Source organism: Cannabis sativa, chromosome 6 (genome assembly GCF_029168945.1).
Source record: "Cannabis sativa cultivar Pink pepper isolate KNU-18-1 chromosome 6, ASM2916894v1, whole genome shotgun sequence".
Lineage (NCBI taxonomy): Eukaryota > Viridiplantae > Streptophyta > Magnoliopsida > Rosales > Cannabaceae > Cannabis > Cannabis sativa.
In genome coordinates, this window is record NC_083606.1 from 28544391 (window position 1) to 28569994 (window position 25604).

Consider the following 25604-nt stretch of genomic DNA (forward strand, 5'->3'; position numbering starts at 1 on the left):
ATTGATTTTTAGTGTTTATATATTCTTTTCTTTCTTTGAAAAGGATTATTTTAAACACAATTTTAAAAGATCATTGCAAAACCAAATGGCTAATTACAATAGTAAGTTCTTTTTATCTTTCTTTCAATTTTTTAATTAAATAAATTAAGAGATATTTTTCTTTTCTATGATATTAGTATAAGACAAAGTAACAAGAAGAAGGCAAACCATTTTTTAAATACTTTTTGAGTTTAAGTGGTTAATTTTTTTATGTTATTTGAATGAGTCATTGCCATTTTTTATGTCTATGAAGATTATTATTTCTTGAATCTAGATTTATATGGATATAATATATTATTTTTTTTTTGGGTGTTTAAAAGATTATATAATTTTTCATTGAAAATATAAAAATAAGAAATAACAACTTTTAATAATATTTATTGTCTATTGAGTATATCTTGTGTGTTTTATATTTAGTTGATTCTTTTTTATTTGTTTGCTATCATTATTTTATATTTCATAATTCAAGTAGGATTTTTTAATTCATAATTATAATTATAAATCATAATATTAATCTTTCACATATTTGTTACAAATAGATATGAAGAGGTATTTTAAAAGTATACAAGAGTCTTCAACTTCTATGGGAAAGAGTGATGGAACTGTAAAATCAAGTCGTGTGGATGTTAACACATATCTTGAAGAACTTGAAAGTGACCCCGGGTTGAGAATACCAATTTTAGACCATCCTTCAAAAGTTCGTGATCAAGTTCGACGAGCATATATGCAAAAAGGCCCTTGTCAACCTCATCTCAAGCCATTTCCATCAGAAAAGGTTGGACCTCAATCAAGGGCCTTCAATGTTGCTTGGTATGCAGACTATCAGGATTGGCTTGAATATAGTGTATCAAAGGATGCAGCTTTTTGTTTATATTGCTATCTGTTTAAAGAAGATGTTGGAGGGCAATCAGGTGGTGATGCATTTGTTAGTAAAGGATTCAGAAATTTCAAACTTGCAAAATCAAGGCTTCATACTCATGTTGGAAAACCTTTTAGTGCTCACAATACAGCTAGAAAAATGTGTGAAGCATTAATGAACGAAAAACAACATATTCAAACATTTTTTGTAAAGCAATCGGAGCAAGCTCGTAGTGAGTATCGAACTCGTTTGGAAGCAGTGGTTGATTGCATTCGTTTGCTATTACGACAAGGACTTGCTTTTCGTGGTGATGATGAATCTGAAGACTCGAGTAATCAAGGTAACTTTCTTGCAATTCTAAAATTTCTTTCCGATCATGATGATGACATTAAAGCAGTTTCATTGAGCAATGCTCCTGAGAATTTAAAATTAACATCACCTGATATTCAGAAAGATATTGTACGGGCTGCAGCTTTTGAAACACTAGATGTCATCATTAAAGGAATTGGGGATTCAATGTTTTCTATTTTAGTTGATGAATCTCGTGATGTTTCTATTAAAGAGCAAATGGCTGTTGTATTACGGTATGTAGATAAAGATGGACATGTTATTGAACGTTTTGTGGGGATTGAACATGTGGCCAATACCACAGCTGTGTCACTTAAAGGTGCTATTGATAAATTATTTTCTAGATATGGATTGAGCATATCTAAATTGCGGGGACAAGGTTATGATGGGGCAAGTAATATGCAAGGAGAGTTCAAAGGTCTTAAAACTCTTATTTTGAAAGAGAATCCATCAGCCTTTTATGTTCATTGTTTTGCTCACCAACTTCAACTTGCTCTAGTAGCCGTGGCAAAGAAACATATTCTAGTCGGCTATCTTTTTAGTGTGGTAACTAGGGTGATAAATGTTGTTGGATCTTCTTCCAAGCGTTGTGATATTCTTAGAGAAAAGCAAGATGTTGTTATTTCTGAAGCACTCAAGCGTGGTGAAATTGCAAGTGGAAGAGGGCTAAATCAAGAAACCAATCTTAAGCGTCCAAGTGATACTCGTTGGGATTCACATTATGCTACATTGGTAAGCTTTATTAACTTATTCTCTCCCATAACTGATGTTCTTGGAACAGTAGTAGACGATGCTCGAGAATCTGAACAAAAGTTTGAAGCAAGTAATCTGATGGGTTTGATGTCGACATTTGATTTTATATTTAGTCTACATTTTATGAAAGCATTGTTGGGCATAACAAATGAATTGTCAAAAGCACTACAGAGAAAAGATCAAGATATTGCAAATGCCATGAAATTAGTGGAAATTTGCAAGAAACGATTGCAAGCAATGAGAGACAATGGTTGGGATTCCTTTCTTATTCAAGTCTCAACATTTTGTGCTAAATATAATGTATATGTTCCTACTATGGATGATATATATGTTGTACAAGGTCGATCACGACGTAATGCTCAAGAAATGACAAATTTACATCACTTTCGTGTGGAATTCTTTTATGCTGTTATTGATATGCAACTTCAAGAGCTAAATGAACGTTTCAACGAGGTAAACACTGAATTACTTCTCTCTTTAGCTTCCTTGTGCCCTAGTGATTCATTTGAAGCTTTTGATAAAGAAAGGTTGATCCGATTTGCTGAGTATTACCCTAGAGATTTTTCTACTTTTGAGCTTACCATGCTCGATAATCAACTTGAAACTTACATTCTTGATGTAAGTTCCACTGAGAATTTCTTGGGTTTGAAAAGTATTGGCGATCTCGCTGAAAAAATGGTTGAGACAAAGAAGCATATTATTTATCCTCTAGTGTATCGACTAATTACATTAGCATTGATTCTACCTGTTGTTACTGCTACAGTGGAGAGAGTATTTTCTTCTATGAATATTTTGAAAAGTAGATTGCGTAATCGAATGGGAGATCAATTTATGAATGATTGTTTACTTGTGTACATTGAGAAAGACATCTTCAATAGTCTTGACAATGAAGTCATCATGCAGCGATTTCAAAACATGAAAAGTCGTCGAGGCAGATTGTAATTTTTATTTTATTTTTTTATGACAATGTTTTATTTTATTTTGTTGAAGATGAAAATTTGAAAAGATACATTTATCAGTTATTTTTATTAGTTTTGACTCAATATTTATTCAAGCCCTCACTGAGCCAAATTTCTGGCTTCGTCACTGGGTACACTCCCCAGTACACCCAATACACGGAGTTGACGGACTCCCAAGAGCGTGTGTACTTTGCTACTAGGAAATATACGCACTACCGGAGACCACCTCCCTTGTACAAGGATAGCTCCTGGAGGGACCCCAACAAAAGATGCGAGTACCACAACGACATTGGGCACAGCACCAATGAATGCAAAAATCTCAAGGATGAGATTGAAAACTTGATCCGATTGGGCCACCTCTATGAGTTGATCAAGAATCGGCTGCCTCACCTCAATCCGGGTCAAGCAACAGGGGTTGTACCGCAGGGAGCACCAGGGGGTGCAGCAGGAGTATTGGCTCCAGTTGCTCCTGCAGGGGATGCCCAGAACATCCCCGGTCTGCCACCCAGACCCAATGGGAGAGTGGCCATGATCTCGGGAGGACCCCATATTGGAGGAACCACCCGCAAAGAACTGAAGCGGTACGCGGGGGCCGTAAAACACAATGAGGTCAGGGAGGTTACTCAACTCCCAGCTCAAAGGCCCCGGCTGATGGATCAACCCATCACGTTCACGGAAGAAGACGCCAAGACGGTGCGCTTCCCTCACCATGATTCGTTGGTGATCGAGACCCCCATCGCCAATAAAGTGGTGGCTAGAGTCTTGATTGACAACGGAAGTTCTGTGAATCTACTCTTCAAGGAGGCCTTCACTGCAATAGGCCTGACGGACCGAGACCTCTCACCCAGCGGTTCCCAACTCACAGGGTTTAACGGAACGACGCTTATCCCAATGGGAAAAGTGAGGCTTCCCGTCACTTTGTGCCCGGACACCCCACAAAGCACGTTCAAATACTGCACTTTTGTGGTGGTGGACTGCCCGACCGCCTATAACGCGATCCTCGGCCGACCGGCCCTGGTAGATTTTGGCGCGGTCACATCCATTCGGCACCTGTGCTTAAAGTTCCCTACCCAGGAAGCTGGAATAGGGACGGTGAGAGGAAATCAGAGGGAGGCAAGGCAATGTTACAATGTTGCAACCCACCTGCCCGTACTGATGGTCCAGGAAACCATCGAGCTAAAAATGGCTAAAGAAGATGAGTTGGATCCCCGAGGGGGGTTCGAAAAAATTGTGGAACCCATGGAGGATGCCGAACGAAATATCAGTGTGCGACCTCGACTCCACCAAAGTACTCTGGCTGGGAAAAAGCCTAGATCCAGAGGAAAAAGAAAAAAATAATAAAAAACACTGAAGGGTGCCATTGACATTTTTGCATGGCGCCAAGAGGACATGACCGGCATAAGTCCCCATGTCATCACCCACATCCTCAACGTCAACCCGGACATGCCACCAGTCCAACAAAAGCGACGCCCCCTCGATTCAGTAAAGGCCGAGGCCCTAGAGAAAGAGGTGGACAAGCTTTTGACGAACAACATGATCCGCGACGTATACTATCCGGTATGGCTAGCCCATCCGGTCCTGGTGCCCAAGCCGAACAGGACTTGGCGAGTTTGTATAGATTTCACCGATCTAAACAAAGCTTGTCCGAAGGACTGCTTCCCGCTGCCCAGGATCGACCAGATGGTAGATGCCACTTTCGGATTCAAATTACTATCCTTCATGGACGCCTACGCCGGGTATAACCAAATAAAGATGCACACGGCGGACCAAGAATGCACTAGCTTCAGGACCGATAAGGGGGTATGCTGCTACCTGGTCATGCCTTTCGGACTGAAGAACGTCGGAGCGACCTACCAAAGAATGGTCAACCGGATGTTCAAAGGCCTCCTGGGGGGAAACATGGAGGTATACGTGGACGATATGCTCGTCAAGTCTAAAGCATGAAATAGCCATGCGGACGACTTAGAAGAGTGTTTTGAGGTAGTCCGGAGATACGACATGAAGCTCAACCCAAAGAAATGCACCTTTGGGGTCAAATCAGGAAAGTTCCTAGGCTTCCTCGTCAGCCAGAGGGGGATTGAGGCAAACCCAGAAAAAATCCAAGCTCTCCTGAGCATGCCACCTCCCAAGAAGCATCAAGACGTGCAGAGCCTAACCGGGAAGGTTGCTGCCCTGAGCCGTTTCATCTCCCGGTCTGCAGACAAGTGCATCCCCTTCTTCAACATATTGAAGAAGTGTCAAAAGTTTGAATGGTCGGACAAGTGCGAGGAGGCATTCAAAAAGTTGAAAGAGCATATGGTCAAGCCTCCTATCCTATCAAAACCCGTTCTCGGAGAGGACCTATTCTTATATTTGGCCATCTCCGAGCATGCGGTCAGCGCTGCCCTAGTCCGGGAAGAAGAGAAAACTCAACATCCTGTGTACTATGTTAGCAAGCGCATGATAGGAGCGGAGACGCGGTAGCCCATCATCGAAAAACTGGTTTTCTGCCTCCTGATGGCCTCAAGAAAATTAAGGCCGTATTTCCAAGCGCACCCAATCAAGGTACTAACCAACCACCCACTCCGGCAAGTCCTCCAAAAACTAGAAGCATCCGGAAGGCTCCTCAAATGGGCAATGGAGTTAAGTCAGTTCGACTTACACTACGTTCCACGCATCTCCATAAAAGGCCAAGCCTTGGCAGACTTCATCACCGAATGCAATGAAGCCGAGGCAACCGCGAATGCGCCAACACCATCGATCCCCACATGGAGAGTGTTTGTGGACGAAGTCTCTAATGAAAATGGATCCGGAGCGGGGGTGGCAATGATATCCCCGACCAGACTTCGACTCCAGGCAGCCCTACGGTTTGACTTCTCAGCTTCAAACAATGAGGCCGAATACGAGGCCTTGATAGCAGGGCTGAGACTAGCAAAGGCCGTAGGGGCCAAAAGAGTAGAAGTCTACAGCGACTCCCAGCTGGTCGTAAATCAAATATCGAGAGAGTACCAAACACGTGGCGAGCGAATGGCCGCGTATGTAACAATAGTCCGGGAGCTGCTCCACGAGTTCACGGACTACAAAGTTGAAAGAATCCCCCGAGAAAAGAACGCTCACGCGGATTGTCTGGCTAAGTTAGCTTCAGATAGTGAAATCGAAGGGCTGGGGGTAGTACCAGTGGAACGCTAATAAGATCTATTCCCCAAACCGCGAAGGGCCAGGGACTAGCCAAGCATCAAAGTAAAAGAGGCCATAATAACGGTTGGGCAAGAACCCAGCTGGATGGTCCCCATCATAGAATACATAACGAAAGGTGAGTTGCCCTAAGAAAGGGCACTGTCTCGAAAGATTCAGTATCAGGCTCATCGTTATGTAATGATGGATCTACCGAAGAGGACTCAACATGCCTTATTTAAGGTGTGTATCGGACCCTGAAGCTAGAAAAATCATGCTAGAGGTCCACGAAGGGTTCTGTCGAGATCATACAGGAGGACCCAGTCTCTCAAAGAAAATATTGACACAGGGATACTTCTGGCCAACAATGAAAAAATTTTTTATAGACTACGTCCAAAAGTGTGATTCGTGCCAAAGGTTCGCGGACATACCGAGAGCTCCTCCTAATGAAATAGTAGCAGTAGACTACTTCACCAAATGGACGAAGGCTGAGCCTATGAAGACTATAACTGCTAAAAAAGCACTAGACTTTGTTATTAAAAACATAGTGTGTCGATATGGCTTGCCTCACAAAATAGTCTCTGACAATGGAAAGCAATTTGATTGCGAAGAATTTACTGACTTCTGCAACCAACACGGAGTAGTGAAAAGCTTCTCTGCGGTGGCAAGGCCGCAAACAAACGGACAAGCAGAAGCAGTCAATAAAATCCTAAAGGTTACCCTAAAGAAAAAGCTGCTGGCCTGCAAAAACAACTGGCCTGAAGAGTTGCCAAGAGTGTTATGGGCCTACCGGACGACCCCCAGAACCACGACCGGCCACTCGCCCTTTTCAATGGCGTACGGTTGTGAAGCGATGGTCCCGGTAGAAACGTTATTCCCGTCCCACAGGAGAACGACTTACGATCCAGCTACAAACCAAGCTTTACTTCAAGAAGCTCTGGATCAAGTTGAAGAGCTCCGGGACGAGTCACAAATATGGATGGCAGCTTATCAAAAGAAGGTGACCAAATATTTTAACTCCAAAGTTAAAAACAGAAAATTTCCTATTGGGGATATGGTCTTAAGAAGAGTCTTCCCAGCCACCCAAGAGCCCGGAGTGGGGGCACTTGGGCCAAATTGGGAAGGACCATATGAAATCGAGGACGAAATCGGTTCAGGCACTTATAAGCTAAAAAGGATGGACGGAACCATTGTGCTAAAGGCCTGGAATGCCGATCACCTTAGAAAATATTACCAATAGTCTAAAAATGTAACTTAGGCTTTGTTTAAAGAGTTTGTACCGTCTAAGTGTATACAGCCTCCGCATGTTAAATAAAACTGAGTGCCTTAAAAACAAAGTTTCTATGCCACTCAGGGGGGTACTAAGGTATACCACACGGACAGACAAAAAACAAGCCAAGTAAAACATCCTGACCCAAAGGGCAGGTCAAAAAAAAAGTATGCACAAAAAAGAAAAAAGCATATATATAAACATCCTGGCCCAAAGGGCAGGTCCAAAAGAAAGATATTTGCATCAAATAAGATCATATATATATATATATAAAATCCTAGCCCTAAGGGCAGGTCAAAAAATAATTGTAAATATATACAAAGGGCCCAGGGACAGGCCTTAACTATTGTTTCCCCTTAAATAAAAACAGCTATATAAATAAAATTGTCTTAAATGTAAGAGAGTTGGCTGTAAAAAAAAAAGTGAGATAAGAAAAATCTTGGTTGTAATGGGTCAAATTCACAACGGCCTAGTCAATTCATGGAGGAAGGCGAGGACCAATGTGCGCCTCCAGCATGGCGTCAAGCTTCTTCTTCTTCTCCCGGAATTTAGCAATCATCTCCGCGGGTTTGGGGTAGAAGTCGAGCTTGATGTTCTGGCCATTTGTAGACCAGGCAATGTAAACGCCATCGTCAAAGCGCTTGACGCACCAGCTACAAGAGACAGGAGAAAGGAGCTCATCTTTCTTAGCCTTCCTCAAGGCTTGGTCTTTGAAGTCCTTGAGCTCCTCCAGCTCCACGGCCAAGTTGGCCCTAGACTCCAAGTCCGCCTAGTGAACTTCCTCTAGGGACTTCACCTTGGCAGCCATTTCATCTAAGGCTTCCCTAGCCTCCCGAAGCTCACGTTTGGCCTTGGCAGCAGCCTCGCCCTCCGCCCTCAGCTCCTCCTGGTGCTTGGCCTCCAGCTTGTCCCTCCGAAGGGCCTCATCCCGGATCATTGCCTCCGCTTGTGCCTCCCTCCGCCTGGCCTCTTCCTCGAACTTGGACTTGGCAAGGGCCTCCCGTCGCTCAGCATCCTCCTGGTACGTCCGCCTTTCAGCAGTCAGATCCTGAAGAATCTTCATGACTTCGTCCATGCCCCTAAATTTGGACAAGACGAAGCCATGGTTGATTATGTTCTTGGAAAGGCGGCCGGCCTCGGCAGCAAGCTGGAAAAGGATGCAAGAGTGAGTAAATTCCTTAAGAAAAATAATGAGAAAAAAAGTAAACTACAAAATACTTACCACAGTCAAGGAGTGGCTGAGATCCTGGACTTGAAAGATGGAGTTCAAGGATGCACAAGCAGCGAACCGCTTGGGCGCACACCGGGTTAGATGGGACACAAACTCGCCGGTCATGTCCGCGGCAAAGGGAGCCAAGGTGGGCCCGAGGAAACGATTGAACCAATCCGACAGGGGGTCCAAGTTTAGATCCCACGGATTTTGATAGTTCTGATCGTTAAGGGTATTTTGCATTTCAACTCGCAAAACCCTCCTCAAAGCCTCCACGTCAGCATGCCCCGGGAGTACTCGTCCATGGCGTAGTTATGTTTGGCTATCCGGAGCTCCTGCCTCGCCTCATCTCCAGGAATTGGAGTCAACACTATGTTGGGAGGCACTGTGTATTCCTCCGCCTCGGAAGGGATCCCGGAATCAGGGCCAGGGGTCGGAGTATCAGCTCTCCGCTGCCATTTGGGCACCTCTCGGCAACCATCTTGCCCTTGCGCTTGCGAATCAGAGCAACTTCTTGCTCTTCTTCACTTTCTTCAACTTCCTCAGGAAGAGCCCATTGCTCTTCTTGACCTTCTTTAGCTTCCTCAGGAAGCGCCTCCTCCTCATCCACTAAGTCAATAGTGTCTGGAGGGGCACTGGAAGAAGCTTTCAAGGGAGTGGCCACTTGGGAAGAAGTTAAAGGAAGTGGAGCGTCAGGAGTGTGAGCTCCGGCAAGGGCGGCCAAAATGGCATCCATGGAATTACCTGCTACAACAAAAGAAAAGAGGCAAGTGTCAGAATCTGTGAAAGCAGTAAACACTCAAATAAAGCAATCAAGCTAGTCCTACCCTGACTCTCTAATTCGGCCCTAGCAAAGTTCTGAATCTTAATGCTGGCTGCATCATCCCCGAGATCGCTGTCCGAGGGCCGGAACCAGCTGGAAGAAATATAGGCCGAAGGGTCCAAGGGAACGGGCTCCGGAGGTCCAGAACCCATCCGGGACCGACCTAGGAAATCTCCTAAGTTGGAAAAATAATAATCCTTCATATGGTCTCCCCACCGGGTCGAGGGCATCCTAAACCTACAGAGATGCTCATCGAACCCTACAGGCCTAAGGCTGGCATATTCGCTAACAGAAGGAACGTAATGTACTGCTAAAGGAGACTTACCGGAGCCGGAAGTACTGGCATCGGGAGCCCCTATGTTCGGCACCTGAACCGAAGGCTTTGGCCTGGGATCCCTACTCTCAGCCAAGCTCCCAATGCGAAGGGACCTCCCAGCAATCGCCTGGCTTCTCCTCTCGACCGAGCTCCCAATGCGAAGGGGCCTCCCGGAAGCCGCCTGGGCCTTGGAATAAGCCTTCTCCTGGGCCTTCCGGTAAAGATACTCCTGGTACTTCTTCTCCGCGGGGGCAATAAGCTCATCCCGTAAGGTATTCTCCGTGGCAGGCACCCTCACATTCGGAGAGATAACCTTAGAAAGGTTAGAGTCCTCCACTGATTGGTGCGGCAGGATCAGCTTGGCCTTCCGGCAGTTCTCTGTCGTGACTAAGCCCCCGACGTCGAGATACGCTCGGTCGTAAGTCGCAAAGACCTGGGCCCGCCGAAGAAAGATCTCAGTAGGCGCGATTCGCTCGTAGGGAGGAATCCTGACCCACTCTATGAGAAGCTCCGGGTGCTCCACAGCTCGGAACCCGGAGTAGAAGAAAAAGCGATGGCGATACTCCTTGACATGAGTTTGCCGATTGTAAGGGACCACCCCATCATTTGAAGGGTGGGCCCAGAAACCATAAAAACTGTCTTTAAGTTTGTCCCCCTTTTTGGGGACGGAAACAAGTTCATAAAAATACAAAATCTCCGCCGGACTAGGAGAGCCCCATCCCCGGGCGGAGTAAAAAGTAAACAAGCCTGAAAGCAGGCGGTAAGCTTGGGGAATCAGTTGGTATGGCGCAAGGCCGACAAATACAAGAAAGTTAATAAAATAATCTTGAAGGGGGAGCATGACTCCGGACATCAGGTGCGTCTGGCTCCAAGCCCCAAAGCCGCCGTAGTAATGGTTGGGCGTCTCCGCATCTCGGGGCGGCCGGTGATACGTCCCGGATGTCGAGGGCTTAACTCCAGCCACCTCCACGATGTTCTCCAGCTGGTGGGGGTAAGTTAGAGTGGAGTGAAGCTCGGCCGCCTCCCATCCCGTAGCCCGAGGTTTGTACCCCTCCTGGGCAACGGGACCCATCATGACGTCCTCTAGGGTAGCTAGACGCTTACCCCCCTTCTTGGAAGATTTTGAGCCAGATGCAGACATTTTTGATTCTGAAAAAGAGTTAAAATTCCAGCAATTAGGCCCCATACCAAACCCTAAATCAAAAAAGGGAATGGGGGTCCCCTAACCGTTGGAAAGAGGCCCCCTCCGGACATTTGTCAACAAGAAAGCCTTAGAAGGATTTCCTGGACAAAAGTCGAGTGCAAAGATCTCACAGATGGTGACATCGCGCATGAAAGAAAAAGAAAGAAGGACAGAAAATCGAGAAAAACGAAGTCTTCTCTGTGCCCTTGAAGGCCATCACACGAAGAGTGTATGGTCCTTTACAAAATGTAACAACAGTGCGTGACAAGAGTAACCCTAACCCAGAGAAGGTAAATCTAGACCTATTACGTGAAAAACTCAAAAGAATACATTCCAGAAACTTCAAATACCAAACCCAGAAAAACAAACAGATAGTAAAGCATGCCATAAACACAAACAATAAAGTGAGGGATGCGAGATACTTACAATGAAGTGTTAGAACTGGGGGTTTTATGTTGGTCGAACAAAGAAATATAGACTGACAGTGGTGAATGAAGGTTAGCAGGGAAATTTGTAAAGTGTTCGAAGCTTTTTTCTTGGTCTGAGGATTTTTTCTCTCTGGAAAACTCAAACAAAGTTGGCAAGAAATGGAAAGTAACCAAATGAAGGGAAGGTGGTGGCTTTTATAGGCCAAAGTGCATGAGGAACAGGCGCTATCACCTACTAATCGAATGGCTGGGGAGGCGCACGATTCGAATTCCCAAGAATCAACGGTTGGATTGGTTCGTAATTAAGGCGGTGGAAACGTTTGAGTATCTGTCTGACACCATTAATGCGCCGTATCAATCAATGGGCATGAAACGAATCGACGTCTGCAAAAAGTGAATCGCTGCATTAATGGCGATCATTAAATGCACCTTCACGCGCTCAAAGCTCGTGCCAGGAAACCGAGGAGTCAACCGGAGGCACTTGAACAAGCCTTGTTTTCTTTTTCAAATAAACAAGGCTTGGGGGGTAAATGTGCCCCTGATTTTGCCCAATATACGTGGACCAACCGGACATTGACACGTCGATCAAAACATCTTAATGCTTGAATTATTTGCTAAGTCTTTGTGAAATAAGACAACATCCAGGACATGCCTCCCGGAGAAGGCATGCGGAGCCCCATATGCTTCGGGAAGCCCAAGTAATATTAAAGCATCTCCGCGAGGTGTCAGGCTTCCCCTGAGCAGTCAATTCGCATTTAATGCCGCATGGGAGGAAACGTGTTGGGACTGCTACACGCAATAAAGTCTGATGGCACAACCCCCAATCTGCAGCTGCGAAGTAATGATCATTTAAGTCTATTGACGGCTACACTGTGAAGAGTCACATCAGTCAAAAGACAATAAGGACATTCCACATAAAAGCCCTACATCACCTAGGGATTTGACCATGCATTACTCATGGTATATTCATTGGGAATACCCATCTTTATGGATTTTACAGATACACATGTACAATAATCCTGGGAATTACCCCACCAAAAACACTATAAATACCCCCTCAAAGCTCATTAAATGGGGTCGGAAAATCTTGGGTTGCATAAGTGCAAGAAGAGTAAATACTCACCAAGAACATTCTCTGTATTTAATACATTCATAAATACACAGACTCGTGGACTAAGGCTCATTAATGCCCCAACCACGTAAAAATCCTTCTCTTAATTTCTTACAGTTCTCTAATCTTATAATATTTTATTGGTTGCCGAAAACCTCGGTCAACAAATAATATTTAAGTATCATGATGAAAATCACCTTAAATATTTAAATTTTCAATTTAATTAAATGTATTAAATTCAAGAAATAAATAATTAAGTATAGAGAAGACTTAATTATTAATTCTAATTTAATACTAGGAAAAATATACTTAACTTAGATTGTACCAAAATTAATTATTAAACAATTAATTTCACAATCTATGATATTTTCCTAATTAAATATTAGAAAAAATAACTAGTTCTAGAAATAACTATCTAGAATAATTTCATTTACTAAGTGTTTTTCTAAAATTAACTTTAAAATATTAAATGAAAAATTAAATTTCATATATTTTGGAAGTTAATTATGTTGCTAATTCAATTTTAATTAGGTTAGACTAATATAATTATCCTAAAACAATTATTTAAATAAGGAAAATGGGCCTTCACAATTGGGGTAGTTCATGTGAGGGGGAGCTGGGTTCAGTATGTCGTACCCACTTCTATTGGCCCCCGACTCTCACACAAGGCCCAAAAGAGAGGAATTTAACCTTTAAATAAACAATTGTTATTCATTGAATAAGCCCAAATCTAATTGGGCCTAAATAAATTTACTTATGTCAAAATTTATTTTAGCAACCTAGTCCATTTACTTAGTAAAACTTAAATGGGCTTCCTATATGCATTTAAGCCCAATAGCAAACATATAGGCCCACACAGGTCAAAAGATTTGGATGGGCCCTATCATGTTACTAGGTTTACACAGATGAAAGAAATAGCAAAATTTACATGTTACAAATTATTTATAAGATCTATTGACAATTGGACTATGATTAAAATCAGATCATTGGATATGTCAACAAGTTAATCATAGAAATTTAGATCAAATAAATAATAGGTTTGTAAAAAAAATTTGAATACATAGTAATATAATCAAACAATACTAATAACTGATATGGAATATCTGGAAAGTAAGCTAAATTATCTCAATTTTAAAATTTAAAATAAAATTGAATTTTAAAATAAATATCTTAACTAGAATTCAAATTTAGGTTGTTAGAGAATATTTGAAAAAATTTAAAATTCAACAAACTCCTAAATTTCTTAAATTCTAACAAAAAATCAAAAATATCTAACCAATTTTTCAAATATCAAGTTTATTCAAAATTTAAATTTATTTAAAATTTCTAATAAGATAATATAATATAATATCTTGAATTTTAAATTTAGATATTTCATTATTATATTCTGAGTCTTATAATTTAATAAATTTAAATATTACATAAATAAACTAATTGAAAATAAGATATTTTATATGGTTAGAATATTTAAAAAAAATAAAAATAATAAGTTTGAAAAATTTATGGTTTGAAACCCTAAAATATCTATTCTAATTAAACTAACCAATTTTTCAAATCTTCATGTTATTTTTGCCAAAATATAATTTTATTAAAAAAAAATGTCTAATAAGATAAAATGTTAAACCTAACATATTCCTAATCTTATAATTTTAATTAATAAAATATATTTTGAAAATAAAAAATTTGAAAAAGATATGATATGGTTAGCAAATTTTGAAATTAGTACAAGATTCAGCATCAAAGGAAGGAGAGAAAGAGATCCAGGTTCAGATATTGATAATGCTCTAATACCAATTGTTGGATATATTTTACCAGGATCTAGATCTACTAACAAGTATGTTTCATTAGCATCCTAATATGAATTCTAAAACAATGAAATAAACACATATAAAGTTTAGGAAACCTTACATTGGGTGCAGCGGAATATAATGACTCCTTCCGTTCAAATATCTAGCCCTTGATTCCTTTCTGTAGCAGAGCATCACCAAGATCTGAACCTAGATCTCTTTCTCTCCTTCCTTTGATGCTGAATCTCTTTCTTGTTGTTTAGAATCTCCTACAGTCTTACACACTATGAGTGAGATACCACTTGATGTGTGTGGGCACTACTCTATCACTCAAGGATTTTGAAATTATTGAAGAAGAAAAGAGAAGAAGAGGTTTCGGCTATAGAGAATAGAAAGAGGCTCAAATTTCATTTGACAAAGTTAAGTGTGAATGAGAGCCATCACTATCTATTTATAGGTAACCACCTAGGTTTAAGTTAGAATTATTTGGCATTAAAATAATGAAAAAATAAATGATAAAACCCTATAAGTGTGGCCGGCCATAGGCCTTGGATAATGGGCCTCACTTATGCAATTTTGCTGTTTTATCATTCTTGCATCTTACTTTCTCAAAAACGCCAATTTTCTAATTCAACCATTTAAATGCCAATTCTAATTATTTAATAACTAAAAATTAATTATTAAATAATATTGTCCTTCAATATATTTATTAATTAGACATATAAAGTCACTTAATTAATAAATAAACCTAGAATCTCTTTTCTTTACAATTTCGCCCTTGCTTAGTGAAAATTCACAAAGTAGACATAGTCTAACTTTAGAATTGAAAAACCGTGTTTTTGCAAATGTCAGTTGTATATAAGAAATATAAAAGCTGTAAGCGTTTGTAGCAGCAGAAAGTAATTCTGCTACAGCAAAACAGAACAGGCAGAATATAAAATATTTGCAGAAAAATAAATAACTTGACACAAGAGATTTATATGTGGTATTAGTGTTCTCACGAACACTCCTAGTCCACGGGGCCACGCCCAGAGAATGAAATCAATTAATAAAGTATCAAAATTACAAAGACAATTGACTTAAACAAGTTTAGACTCCCTCTAAAGTATTGCCGCAATCCTTTGTAATCCACTTTATGAATATGACTTCTTGAAACACCTTCAAGCCCGAACTCCCTTCGTCTTTGAAGTGTGAGTGCTTACTTCCTCCCGAAGTAAGGCTTCAATAAGTCTTCTCCCGAAGACCAAGTGCTTACTTCCTCCCGAAGTAAGGCTTTATCAAGTCTTCTCCCGAAGACCAATCTCTTGTTCAGTCAAGTAGTTCTTCACAACCTCTAGGACAGAGTAAGTGTTGGGTTTTGTGCCCTAAATAAAATTCATTTCAATATAATCAGATTTACTTATTAATATAGATCAGAAATAACATTTAATGTTGCATGGTTCACATGATTTATTTCATGATTATATGTACATAATGTATAAATTCATCTGAAACCCTTTTCACATACTTGATCATGTTTATTGTGCCGTCAACACATTGGAAAGTAAACATGACTATGTGAATAAAGATTCCTAGATTTATCAGACATAGGGTTTTACTGATATGATAATCTACAACAGAGTTTACTTGCATTTGGAGAAGTGCTATGTTCTTTCCAGAACATTGGTTAAAGTAGAGCTTAGGTTGGATGCATGGAGTATGCATCGGAAGGGACCGATATTGAACTTTGACTTAGATTTATTAAACTTACCGTAATATCTATTCAAGTCAATATCGCCTAGTTGATCCTAGATCAAATGATCTTAATCCTGTTATGATTAGGCTCAATCTTGAAAGGCTATTCGTGTTCTTTGATTTGTTAGTTAAGCCTACTTTTAGGTCAGGGTGATACGTACATTTTGGGAACACGGTAGTGCAATTGAGTGGGAGCGCTAGCATAAACATGGTCTATCTAGCGAATAGTAAGCAAAGGATGATCTCCTTCGAGCTTGACCAAACAAACATAAATTGTGGAGTACTCATTTCACATAAGCTGAAATATCATTTATACGGGGTCAAGTGTTTTAAGGAATAAATACATTGTAGGGTGTAACGGTAATCTAATCCCTTTACAGTGTAGATCATTCATATAGAGGATCATTGATCAAATTAGGATTATAACAATGGATAACTAATGACGCATCTATATGGTGGAACATATAGAGCATTCTATATACTGAGAGTGCAATTCCAAGTTCTATGCGTGGATTCAACGAAGAATTAATAAGTTAGTGAATTTTAGTGCTAAATTCTTGATCTACTTATTGGAAGCTCGGTTATATAGACCCATGGTCCCCCCACTAGTTGAGATAATATTGCTTGTAAGACTCATGTAATTGGTTTTGATTAATCAATTATAATTCTCAAATTAGACTATGTCTATTTGTGAATTTTTCACTAAGTAAGGGCGAAATTGTAAAGAAAGAGTTTATAGGGGCATATTTGTTAATTATGATACTTTGTATGGTTCAATTAATAAATATGATAAATGACAATATTATTTAATAATTATTTATAGTTATTAAATAGTTAGAATTGGCATTTAAATGGTTGAATTAGAAAATTGGCGTTTTTGAGAAAATCAGATGCAGAAAAGATAAAACTGCAAAATTGTAAAAAGTGAGGCCCAAATCCACTAGTATAGGGCTGACCACTTTTATCGGAAATTTAAATTGATATTTTCATTATTTTCATGCCAAATAATTCAAACCTGACCCTAGTGGAATGCTATAAATAGATACTGAAGGCTTCAGGAAAAACACACTTAAATTTTCTATTTTTTCTTCGGAGAAAAACCTGAGCCTTTCTCTCTCCCTATCTTTAGCTGCCACTTCTTCTTTCTCTTCCCTCTTGAATTTCAAAATACTTAGTGTATGAGTAGTGCCCACACACAGCAAGTGATACCTCAATCATAGTGAGGAAGATCGTGAAGAAAGACTTTCAGCAAAAAGGAGTTTCAGCATCAAAGATTCAGAGAAAGAGATCCAGGTTCAGATATTGATAATGCTCTGCTACAGAAAGGAGTCAAGGGCTAGATATCTGAACGGAAGGAGTCATTATATTCCGCTGCAACCAATGTAAGGTTTCCTAAACTTTATATGTGTTTAATTTATCGTTTTAGAAAGTTCTTATTTAGAATGTTAATAAACATACTTGTGAGTAGATCTAAGATCTTGGTAAAATAATTTCCAACAGTAAGAACAGAAATATACAACTAGAACCTAGATGAACAACTAGGCTCTCACAAAACAAAGAAACACTCTTCTCTCAAAAAGATATATGCAAAAAATGAATAATGGAAGAGTTAATTCGAATGGTTGCTCTCTAGGCTCTATTTATAGAACATAGAAACCTTAGAGACAACCACAAGTTCGAATCTACAGCTGTACAAAAACTTTCCTAAGAAAACAAGGTCTGCTACATCAGATTAGGATGCTGACGCAGCAGATCACACCAGAAACGGGAAACTTGCTATAATCGGGTCCGATCCTCTATCAATGCTTGATTCCTGCCAAAAACAGATTAGATATTCTGATTGTATCAAGATACAATCGAAATCAATAAGGAAAAGGCAATAATTAAAGTTTCTCTAAAAAAGACAACTTTTCAAAAGAGAATTCCCTTCTCTTTTAAGAAGTTTTCAACAAAGGAAAGTTCAGCTAAAAGTGCAACTTTCCAAACAAGGAAAAGAGCAACTACAATCTGAATTTATAAGGCAAGAAATCGAATATGAATGCACAACAATCTTACCATAAAAGGAAAAATTATTTTGACAACTAACTTGCCAAAAAAGGACTTTACAATCTCCCCCTTTGGCACTTTAGATTAACAAAATAATTTTTAACAAAAAGTACCTGCAAGTCAAAGTTAGCAAGAGAAAAATACTACTCCCCCTGAGTAACACAATCGAATAACAAAATACAAGCTAACTTTAAACAATATGTTCACAAGTACTAACCAACCACAACTCCCCCTGGAAAAACGGTCCAGAGTTGGGCAAACAAACTAATTAAAAAATAAATATTTCTCCCCCTTTTTGTTTATCGGAGCGCCAAAGTAAACAAAGAAAGAAAAATAGAAATAAGTTCAATCAAAAGCAAAGAAAAAAACAACAACTTAGTCTCGGTAGAGTTTAACCAAAGAAGTCAATTGCTTGGACATCTCATGCTGAAGTTCTTCCATTTCTGCAAGACGATTCTTCCAGGAGTTCTGCTGCAGCAAAACTTGAACTTGCAGCAGCAGCAGCAGCAGCAGTAGCTCCAGCCTTTGGCCATTTTTGTAACACACCATCAAAGTATTCTGAGGGTTGGAATGTAGGTCCAATGATAGGAGGCTCAAGTGTTTCATGTGATTGGGCCACATTCTTCTGAGAAGATAAAAACTTATAGAATAGATTTGGAAATACAAGTTTAAAGGTTGGCTTTTTACCTCTTCGGAAGGAGACAATCTGGTTCAGAATGTGTGAGGCCAAATCAATTGAAGTTCTAGAGGTGATGCGGTATAAGAATGATGCCACATCTTGAGACACTACGGTCTTGTTGGAGTTAGGAACCCAATTTCTTAGAGCAAACCGCATAAGAGATGCATGAGCAAAAGTGAGATGAGTGATTTGAAGACTCTCTCCTGGTTTCAATTCTGATCGAACACCCGTGAGTTCAGAGAGCATCAACTCACGATCCATGGACATCACTGCATTGGAGACATTCTCGGGCAATCGCAAAGCTTGAGCAATGTCCTTTTCAGAAAAAGAGAACCAATGACCCCTAACATAAACTCTTCGATATAGTCTAGAATTCTCATCAAGAAAATCATCAGTGAGATTAGCATAGAAATCCTAACAATGTTTGCAATGAAACCAATGAAACCATTGAGAGTGTTTTCCCATTGATGAAATTGAATAAACTTTACAATACCATAAACCCGATGAGCATGCAAATCATAGTTCCTCTCACTTTCAAACTTACGGTTTGCATATAAATTCCAGTCACGTTCATTATCACGATAATAAAATCGAGGGCAGTGAGAAAGAGATGAAGGAACATTACCAGAAGAAGGCTCTTCTATAGGCTGCTTGCCTTTGGCAGCAGCAGAAGCCTTTGCTGCAGAAGCAGACTTTGACAGAGGAGGCTTTGGCTCGAGTTCTGTGTCCTCACTGTCTTTCTCTGAATGAAGAGAAATGGATTTATCTGAAGAGACTTCCATTGGATCTTCTTCTTCTGAACTTGAACTTGAAGAAGCCAAGGGAGGATTGGTCTTGAGTTTCTTCTTGGCTGGAGGGACTGCCTTATCACGACTTTGAGAAGCTCGCAGTTCCTTCTCTGCAGAGGCTTGCTGGGCTCGAGTTCGAGTAGAAGGGCCTGTTGGAGTGGAGGCAGGGACTGATGGAGCAGGAGGAGGAACTGCCAATGGTGGAGGCGATTCCTTCGAAGATTCAGACGATGAAGTCCAGGTTTGAAGAGGTCTTACCGATTTGCGAGCCACTTGCTTGGGAGGACATTTTGGCTTCTCGGTTTGAGATTCACACTGGGGAAGCGATGAATCTCCAGGCTTTGCAACAGCAGGAGGATGAACTGAAGCAGCAGGGGGTGCATTGGAAGGAGTTGCAACGGTTTCTTCTAATTTTTTAGTGTGCCCTAGATTCTTGGTTCTCACCATTTTGGATCTGAAAAAGTAGATGAACAGAAACACAAGGAACAAGAAAATAGGTTCGGGTAGGTGGTGAGTTAAATGACAAAGATTGGTTTATATAAACTTGGAAGAAAGACAAGAAAAAGGAAACCAATTTTGAAACTTTAAATGGAAACCGCCAGCCCATGAACAAATAAAAGGAAACCGCCCACTCCTCAACTCCTTTCCCTTTTTTTTTTTCTAAAAAAAAAATAAAAGGAAACTAGAATTACCAACAATATTTCCAAAAATAAATCAATCTTTCAAGAATAAAGATACATTACCATATAAAGATTAATCTTTAATTGGAAACATATCAAAATAAATCAAGAAAGAATAAATGTTGATACTTACCATTTAAGCACAAAATTTCCTTAGCCCATGAAACAAGTCAAACGCCTCCCTCTTTTTTTTATTATTATTTTTTTATTTTAAAATAAAACCGAAAATAAAATACAATGTGTACAATAAATATATGAGATTCGAAACAAGCAATGTAATCAAATATCATTGAAAATTGACAAAATAAAATACATGTTATGCTTTTAAGGAAAATAACTAATTAGTATCTCAGGAACAAATCATACTTAATTGATGTTGAGGAAAAAGATATGCATGTTACTAAAAATTGTGAACCAGGATTATCAATTTAATTTAAAAGAGGAGACTTACAAATTTGAACACACTTGTCAGACATAAGTGTGTGCAGTGAAAATAGGATCATTGTCCTTGGCAAGATTTTTCATTTTCGCCTTTTTCAATTTGATCCCGCAACTGGATGCTATCACACCATACTGAAGGTTGCCCTTTTCTATGGTAGTGCATCCTCATCATAGTTGCTGATTACAATGTTCCAGCTTACTCAAAAGATGGCTTTCACACCTCAGTATGGGTAGCTCTATTCCAGCAAGGGGCCTGACAAAACTGAAACAAAAATTGCTCAACTCTGTATAAGAATATTATTTAATCCTAGACACAAATAAAGAGTAACATGAATCTTTTAACACAACATCACAAAGTATGATAAGAATGAGATCCTAACTAATTATAATCCAAAAGCATAAACATGATTTGTCAAAATACAATGAAAGAATATTAAAAGCTAGAAAAGAATCACATAACAATATTGTACAAAAATATGAACAAGAGAGATTTAAACAATGCAAACTCCCAAAGACTTTCTGAGGGAGTCAAAACGGCTTGCATCTAAGGCCTTTGTGAAAATATCAGCTAATTGTTTTTCAGTATTAACATATTCTAATTGCAACGATTTCTTTTCAACAAGTTCCCTGATAAAGTGATGCCTTATGTCAATGTGCTTTGTTCTAGAATGTTGAACAGGATTTTTGGAAATATTTATGGCACTAGTGTTATCACAAAAAATAGTCAAAACACCCAATTCAAATCCATAATCAATCAACATTTGTTTCAACCATATTAGTTGAGTACAACAACTGCCAGCAGCTATGTACTCAGCTTCGGCAGTGGACAAGGAAATGGAATTTTGTTTCTTGCTATGCCAAGATACTAGATTATTCCCAAGAAAGAAACACCCTCCACTTGTGCTCTTTCGATCATCACCATTGCCTGCCCAATCTGCATCACTAAAACAAGCAAGATTAGAATTAGTATCTTTCGAGTACCAAATTCCATAATCAAGAGTGCTATTAACATATCGAATAATCCTTTTTACAGCTGATACATGAGATTCCATAGGATTACTTTGATATCTAGCAAAAACTGTTAGAAATTATTTTACCAGGATCTTAGATCTACTCACAAGTATGTTTATTAACACCCTAAATATGAACTTTCTAAAACGATGAAATAAACACATATAAAGTTTAGGAAACCTTACATTGGGTGCAGCGGAATAATATGACTCCTTCCGTTGAGATATCAAGCCCTTGATTCCTTTCTGTAGCAGAGCATTATCAATATCTGAACCTGGATCTCTTTCTCTGAATCTTTGATGCTGAAACCTCCTTCTTGCTGAAAGTCTTTCTTCACGATCTTCCTCACTATGATTGAGGTATCACTTGCTGTGTGTGGGCAATATTCATACACTAAGAATTTCGAAATCTCAATGAGGAAGAGAGAGAGAGTGGATTCGGCCAAAGATAGGGAGAGAGAAGGCTCAGTTTTTTCTGAATGAAAAAGTAGAAAATTTAAGTGTAATTTTTCTGAAGCCTTCACTATCTATTTATAGCATTCCACTAGGGTTAGGTTTGAATTATTTGGCATTAAAATAATAAAAATATCAGTTTAAATTTCCTATAAAAGTGGTCAGCCCTATACTAGTGGATTTGGGCCTCACTTTTTGCAATTTTGCAGTTTTATCTTTTCTGCATCTGATTTTCTCAAAAACGCCAATTTTCTAATTCAACCATTTAAATGCCAATTCTAACTATTTAATAACTATAAATAATTATTAAATAATATTGTCATTTATCATATTTATTAATTGAACCATACAAAGTATCATAATTAACAAATATGCCCCTAAAACTCTTTCTTTACAATTTCGCCCTTACTTATTGAAAAATTCACAAATAGACATAGTCTAATTCGAGAATTATAATTGATTAATCAAAACCAATTACATGAGTCTTACAAGCAATATTATCTCAACTAGTGCGGGGACCATGGGTCTATATAACCGAGCTTCCAATAAGTAGATCAAGAATTTAGCACTAAAATTCACTAACTTATTAATTCTTCGTTGAATCCACGCATAGAACTTGGAATTGCACTCTCAGTATATAGAATGCTCTATATGTTCCACCATATAGATGCGTCATTAGTTATCCATTGTTATAATCCTAATTTGATCAATGATCCTCTATATGAATGATCTACACTGTAAAGGGATTAGATTACCGTTACACCCTACAATGTATTTATTCCTTAAAACACTTGACCCCGTATAAATGATATTTCAGCTTATGTGAAATGAGTACTCCACCATTTATGTTCGTTTGGTCAAGCTCGAAGGAGATCATCCTTTGCTTAGTATTCGCCAGATAGAAGCTATAGATTCCATGTTTATGCTAGCGCTCCCACTCAATTGCACTACCGTGTTCCCAAAATGTACGTATCACCCTGACCTAAAAGTAGGCTTAACTAACAAATCAAAGAACACGAATAGCCTTTCAAGATTGAGCCTAATCATAACAGAATTAAGAACATTTGATCTAGGATCAACTAGGCGATATTGACTTGAATAGATATTACGGTAAGTTTAATAAATCTAAGTCAAAGTTCAATATCGGCCCCTTCCAATGCATACTCCATGCATCCAACCTGAGCTTTACTTTAACCAATGCTCTAGAAAGAACATAACACTTCTCCAAATGCAAGTAAACTCTGTTGTAGATTATCATATCAGTAAAACCCTATGTCTGATAAATCTAGGAAACTTTATTCACATAGTCATGTTTACTTTCCAATGTGTTGACGACACAATAAACAGGATCAAGTATGTGAAAAGGGTTTCAGATGAATTTATACATTATGTACATATAATCATGAAATAAATCATGTGAACCATGCAACATTAAATGTTACTTCTCATCTATATTAATAAGTAAATCTGATTATATTGAAATGAGTTTTATTTAGGGCATAAAACCCAACAAACTCCCACTTGCACTAATATAAAACAAAAAAGTGCGTTTCAAATAATCTCAACACCTTGATATACAAATCAAGTGTAGTAGTAGTAAACTCCTCGTAATAGGATCTGAAAGGTTGAATTAACCACAACCTTTTCTCCACCATTACTCTTCCTTTAATCACAAAATCATTGATAATGTGAAATTCCTCTCTATATGTCTACTCTCTTGGGATACTGGATTCTATACCTTTCGCAACTACTTTTGGTTAATCAGGAAATTAACACTAGTAGTTTAGGCAATTTGGAATGGTGCCAAAAATGTATAGAACTTTCCTTAGACTGAATAAGTACCTTTCCTGTAACTTTAACATTCAATCCCTTCCTGGTAGACCTAGAGACTTCAGATAGGTTTTTACACTTCTCCAAAATCACTATTCCACCCCCAGAGTAACCACCATCTTATCAGAAAGATTTTCTAGCACAAAGGCAAATTTTGAAATCTGATGTGGTGTAGTCTAAGAGTTTTAAACACACCCTTATAGACTAACATATAGTTCCTCTTCTTAATCTTAGGATTTACTTGATTGTCTTCCAATGTTCTTTTCCTAGATTAATTTGATACCTACTCATTACTCCCACTCAACAGCAGGTGTCTAGTCTAAGGCATACAAAAGCATATCTGAGACCTCTCACTATTGATATAAGAAATTCTTTCATGGCTTTATCTTTTCTGGAATAGTTGAGACTTTTCCTTAGATAAAAAAAATCTATGCCTAAGAAGTTGTGAAGCTTCTACAGATTGCCATTAGAAAGAAAATGCTTCAGCATCTTACTAAAGTAAGTTGCTTGCATTAGAGTAAGTAATTACCAGGTATACCACAAGCCATAGGTTTAGATAAACTCAAACCTATAATACTAGGAACAGGAAGTTTTGTTAAGTCCATTGAATGGACTTATAAACAAAAATTCCTTTTATGTCCTTGTAATAGAAAACTTTAGGTTATTCCATGTGACTGGATTAAACCATAGTTCTTTTGGCTTTCTTCTTAGTTTCTTATCTTGACAATCCATTACTTGTTTAAACCCACAATATATTTTAATCACTAGTGTCTCCCAAGTCATAAGATGGTGAATTCCTAGAAACTGTCCCACTACGACAAGGTACCGTGAATTATGTCGAAGAAAACTAAATGGTATTAACCTCTTTGGTTGTGACAAGACAACAGAGGCAATGGGATCATCATATGTCAAATAAGATGATAGAACACTTTTGGAATCAAGAATTAAATATCTCCTTTATTTGCTACTTTATTTTCAGACTTAGTCATTATCTTAGAAAAGTAGTATTTATTTGAACAAACACTTTCTTATCTATTGACTATGGGATGGTCCACCCCTAATCACTTAGAATAGCTAACAAACCATGGTTAATAGTTCTAGCTTTTCTTAAGATTTTGATTAGGTCATCCATGAATCTAGTAATGATTTATATTAAGTATACAACCATTACATCATTCTGAAATTGTATTACCATAGAAGGAATTAGGCAACGACTAGTAACTAATCATCAACATGCAACTCGAAATTTCTGGGGAGGTAAGTTTGGATATAATTCAAAAATCAATTTAATGATCTTTGAACTGCATGTCTACTAACTATTTCTCCACCCCTATCAGTTCGCAAGATCTTTAACCACTTACCTTAATGGTTTTAACCATTGCTAGAAATTAATGAAATTTTTTACACATTTCAAATTTCTTGCTAAAAGGTATAATCTAGAGTTATCGTTTTGAGAATACAACGAAAAACTTATATCCACCCTGAAATGTACATCCATCTGCGAATGAGATGAACTACTTTCAGTGGATATAGGCATATTAACTCTTTGCAGAGATTGATCTTGTCAAATCCACTATGAACAAGATACAAATGCCATAGATTAATAAAAAAAAAATGTGGTTCAGTCTTTTGATGACTTAGGTGTAGTTACATCAATGAGTTCATAGAATACGGCAAGTGGATCCTGGTCACAGAATACCTAAC

The 25604-nt window shown here is 38.8% G+C and overlaps 1 protein-coding gene across 1 annotated transcript; it reads left to right on the forward strand.

Moving 5' to 3' along the window:
• The first annotated feature begins 622 nt into the window (after positions 1–622).
• LOC115713614 (uncharacterized) lies at positions 623–2941 on the forward strand. The gene has a single exon (XM_061118069.1). The coding sequence runs from the start codon at positions 623–625 to the stop codon at positions 2939–2941; it is 2319 nt and encodes a 772-aa protein (XP_060974052.1).
• The last annotated feature ends 22663 nt before the right edge of the window (positions 2942–25604 follow it).

Coding starts and splice junctions, on each gene's coding strand:
- LOC115713614 (XM_061118069.1), top strand. CDS start 623: ATGGGAAAGAGTGATGGAACTGTAAAATCAAGTCGTGTGGATGTTAAC.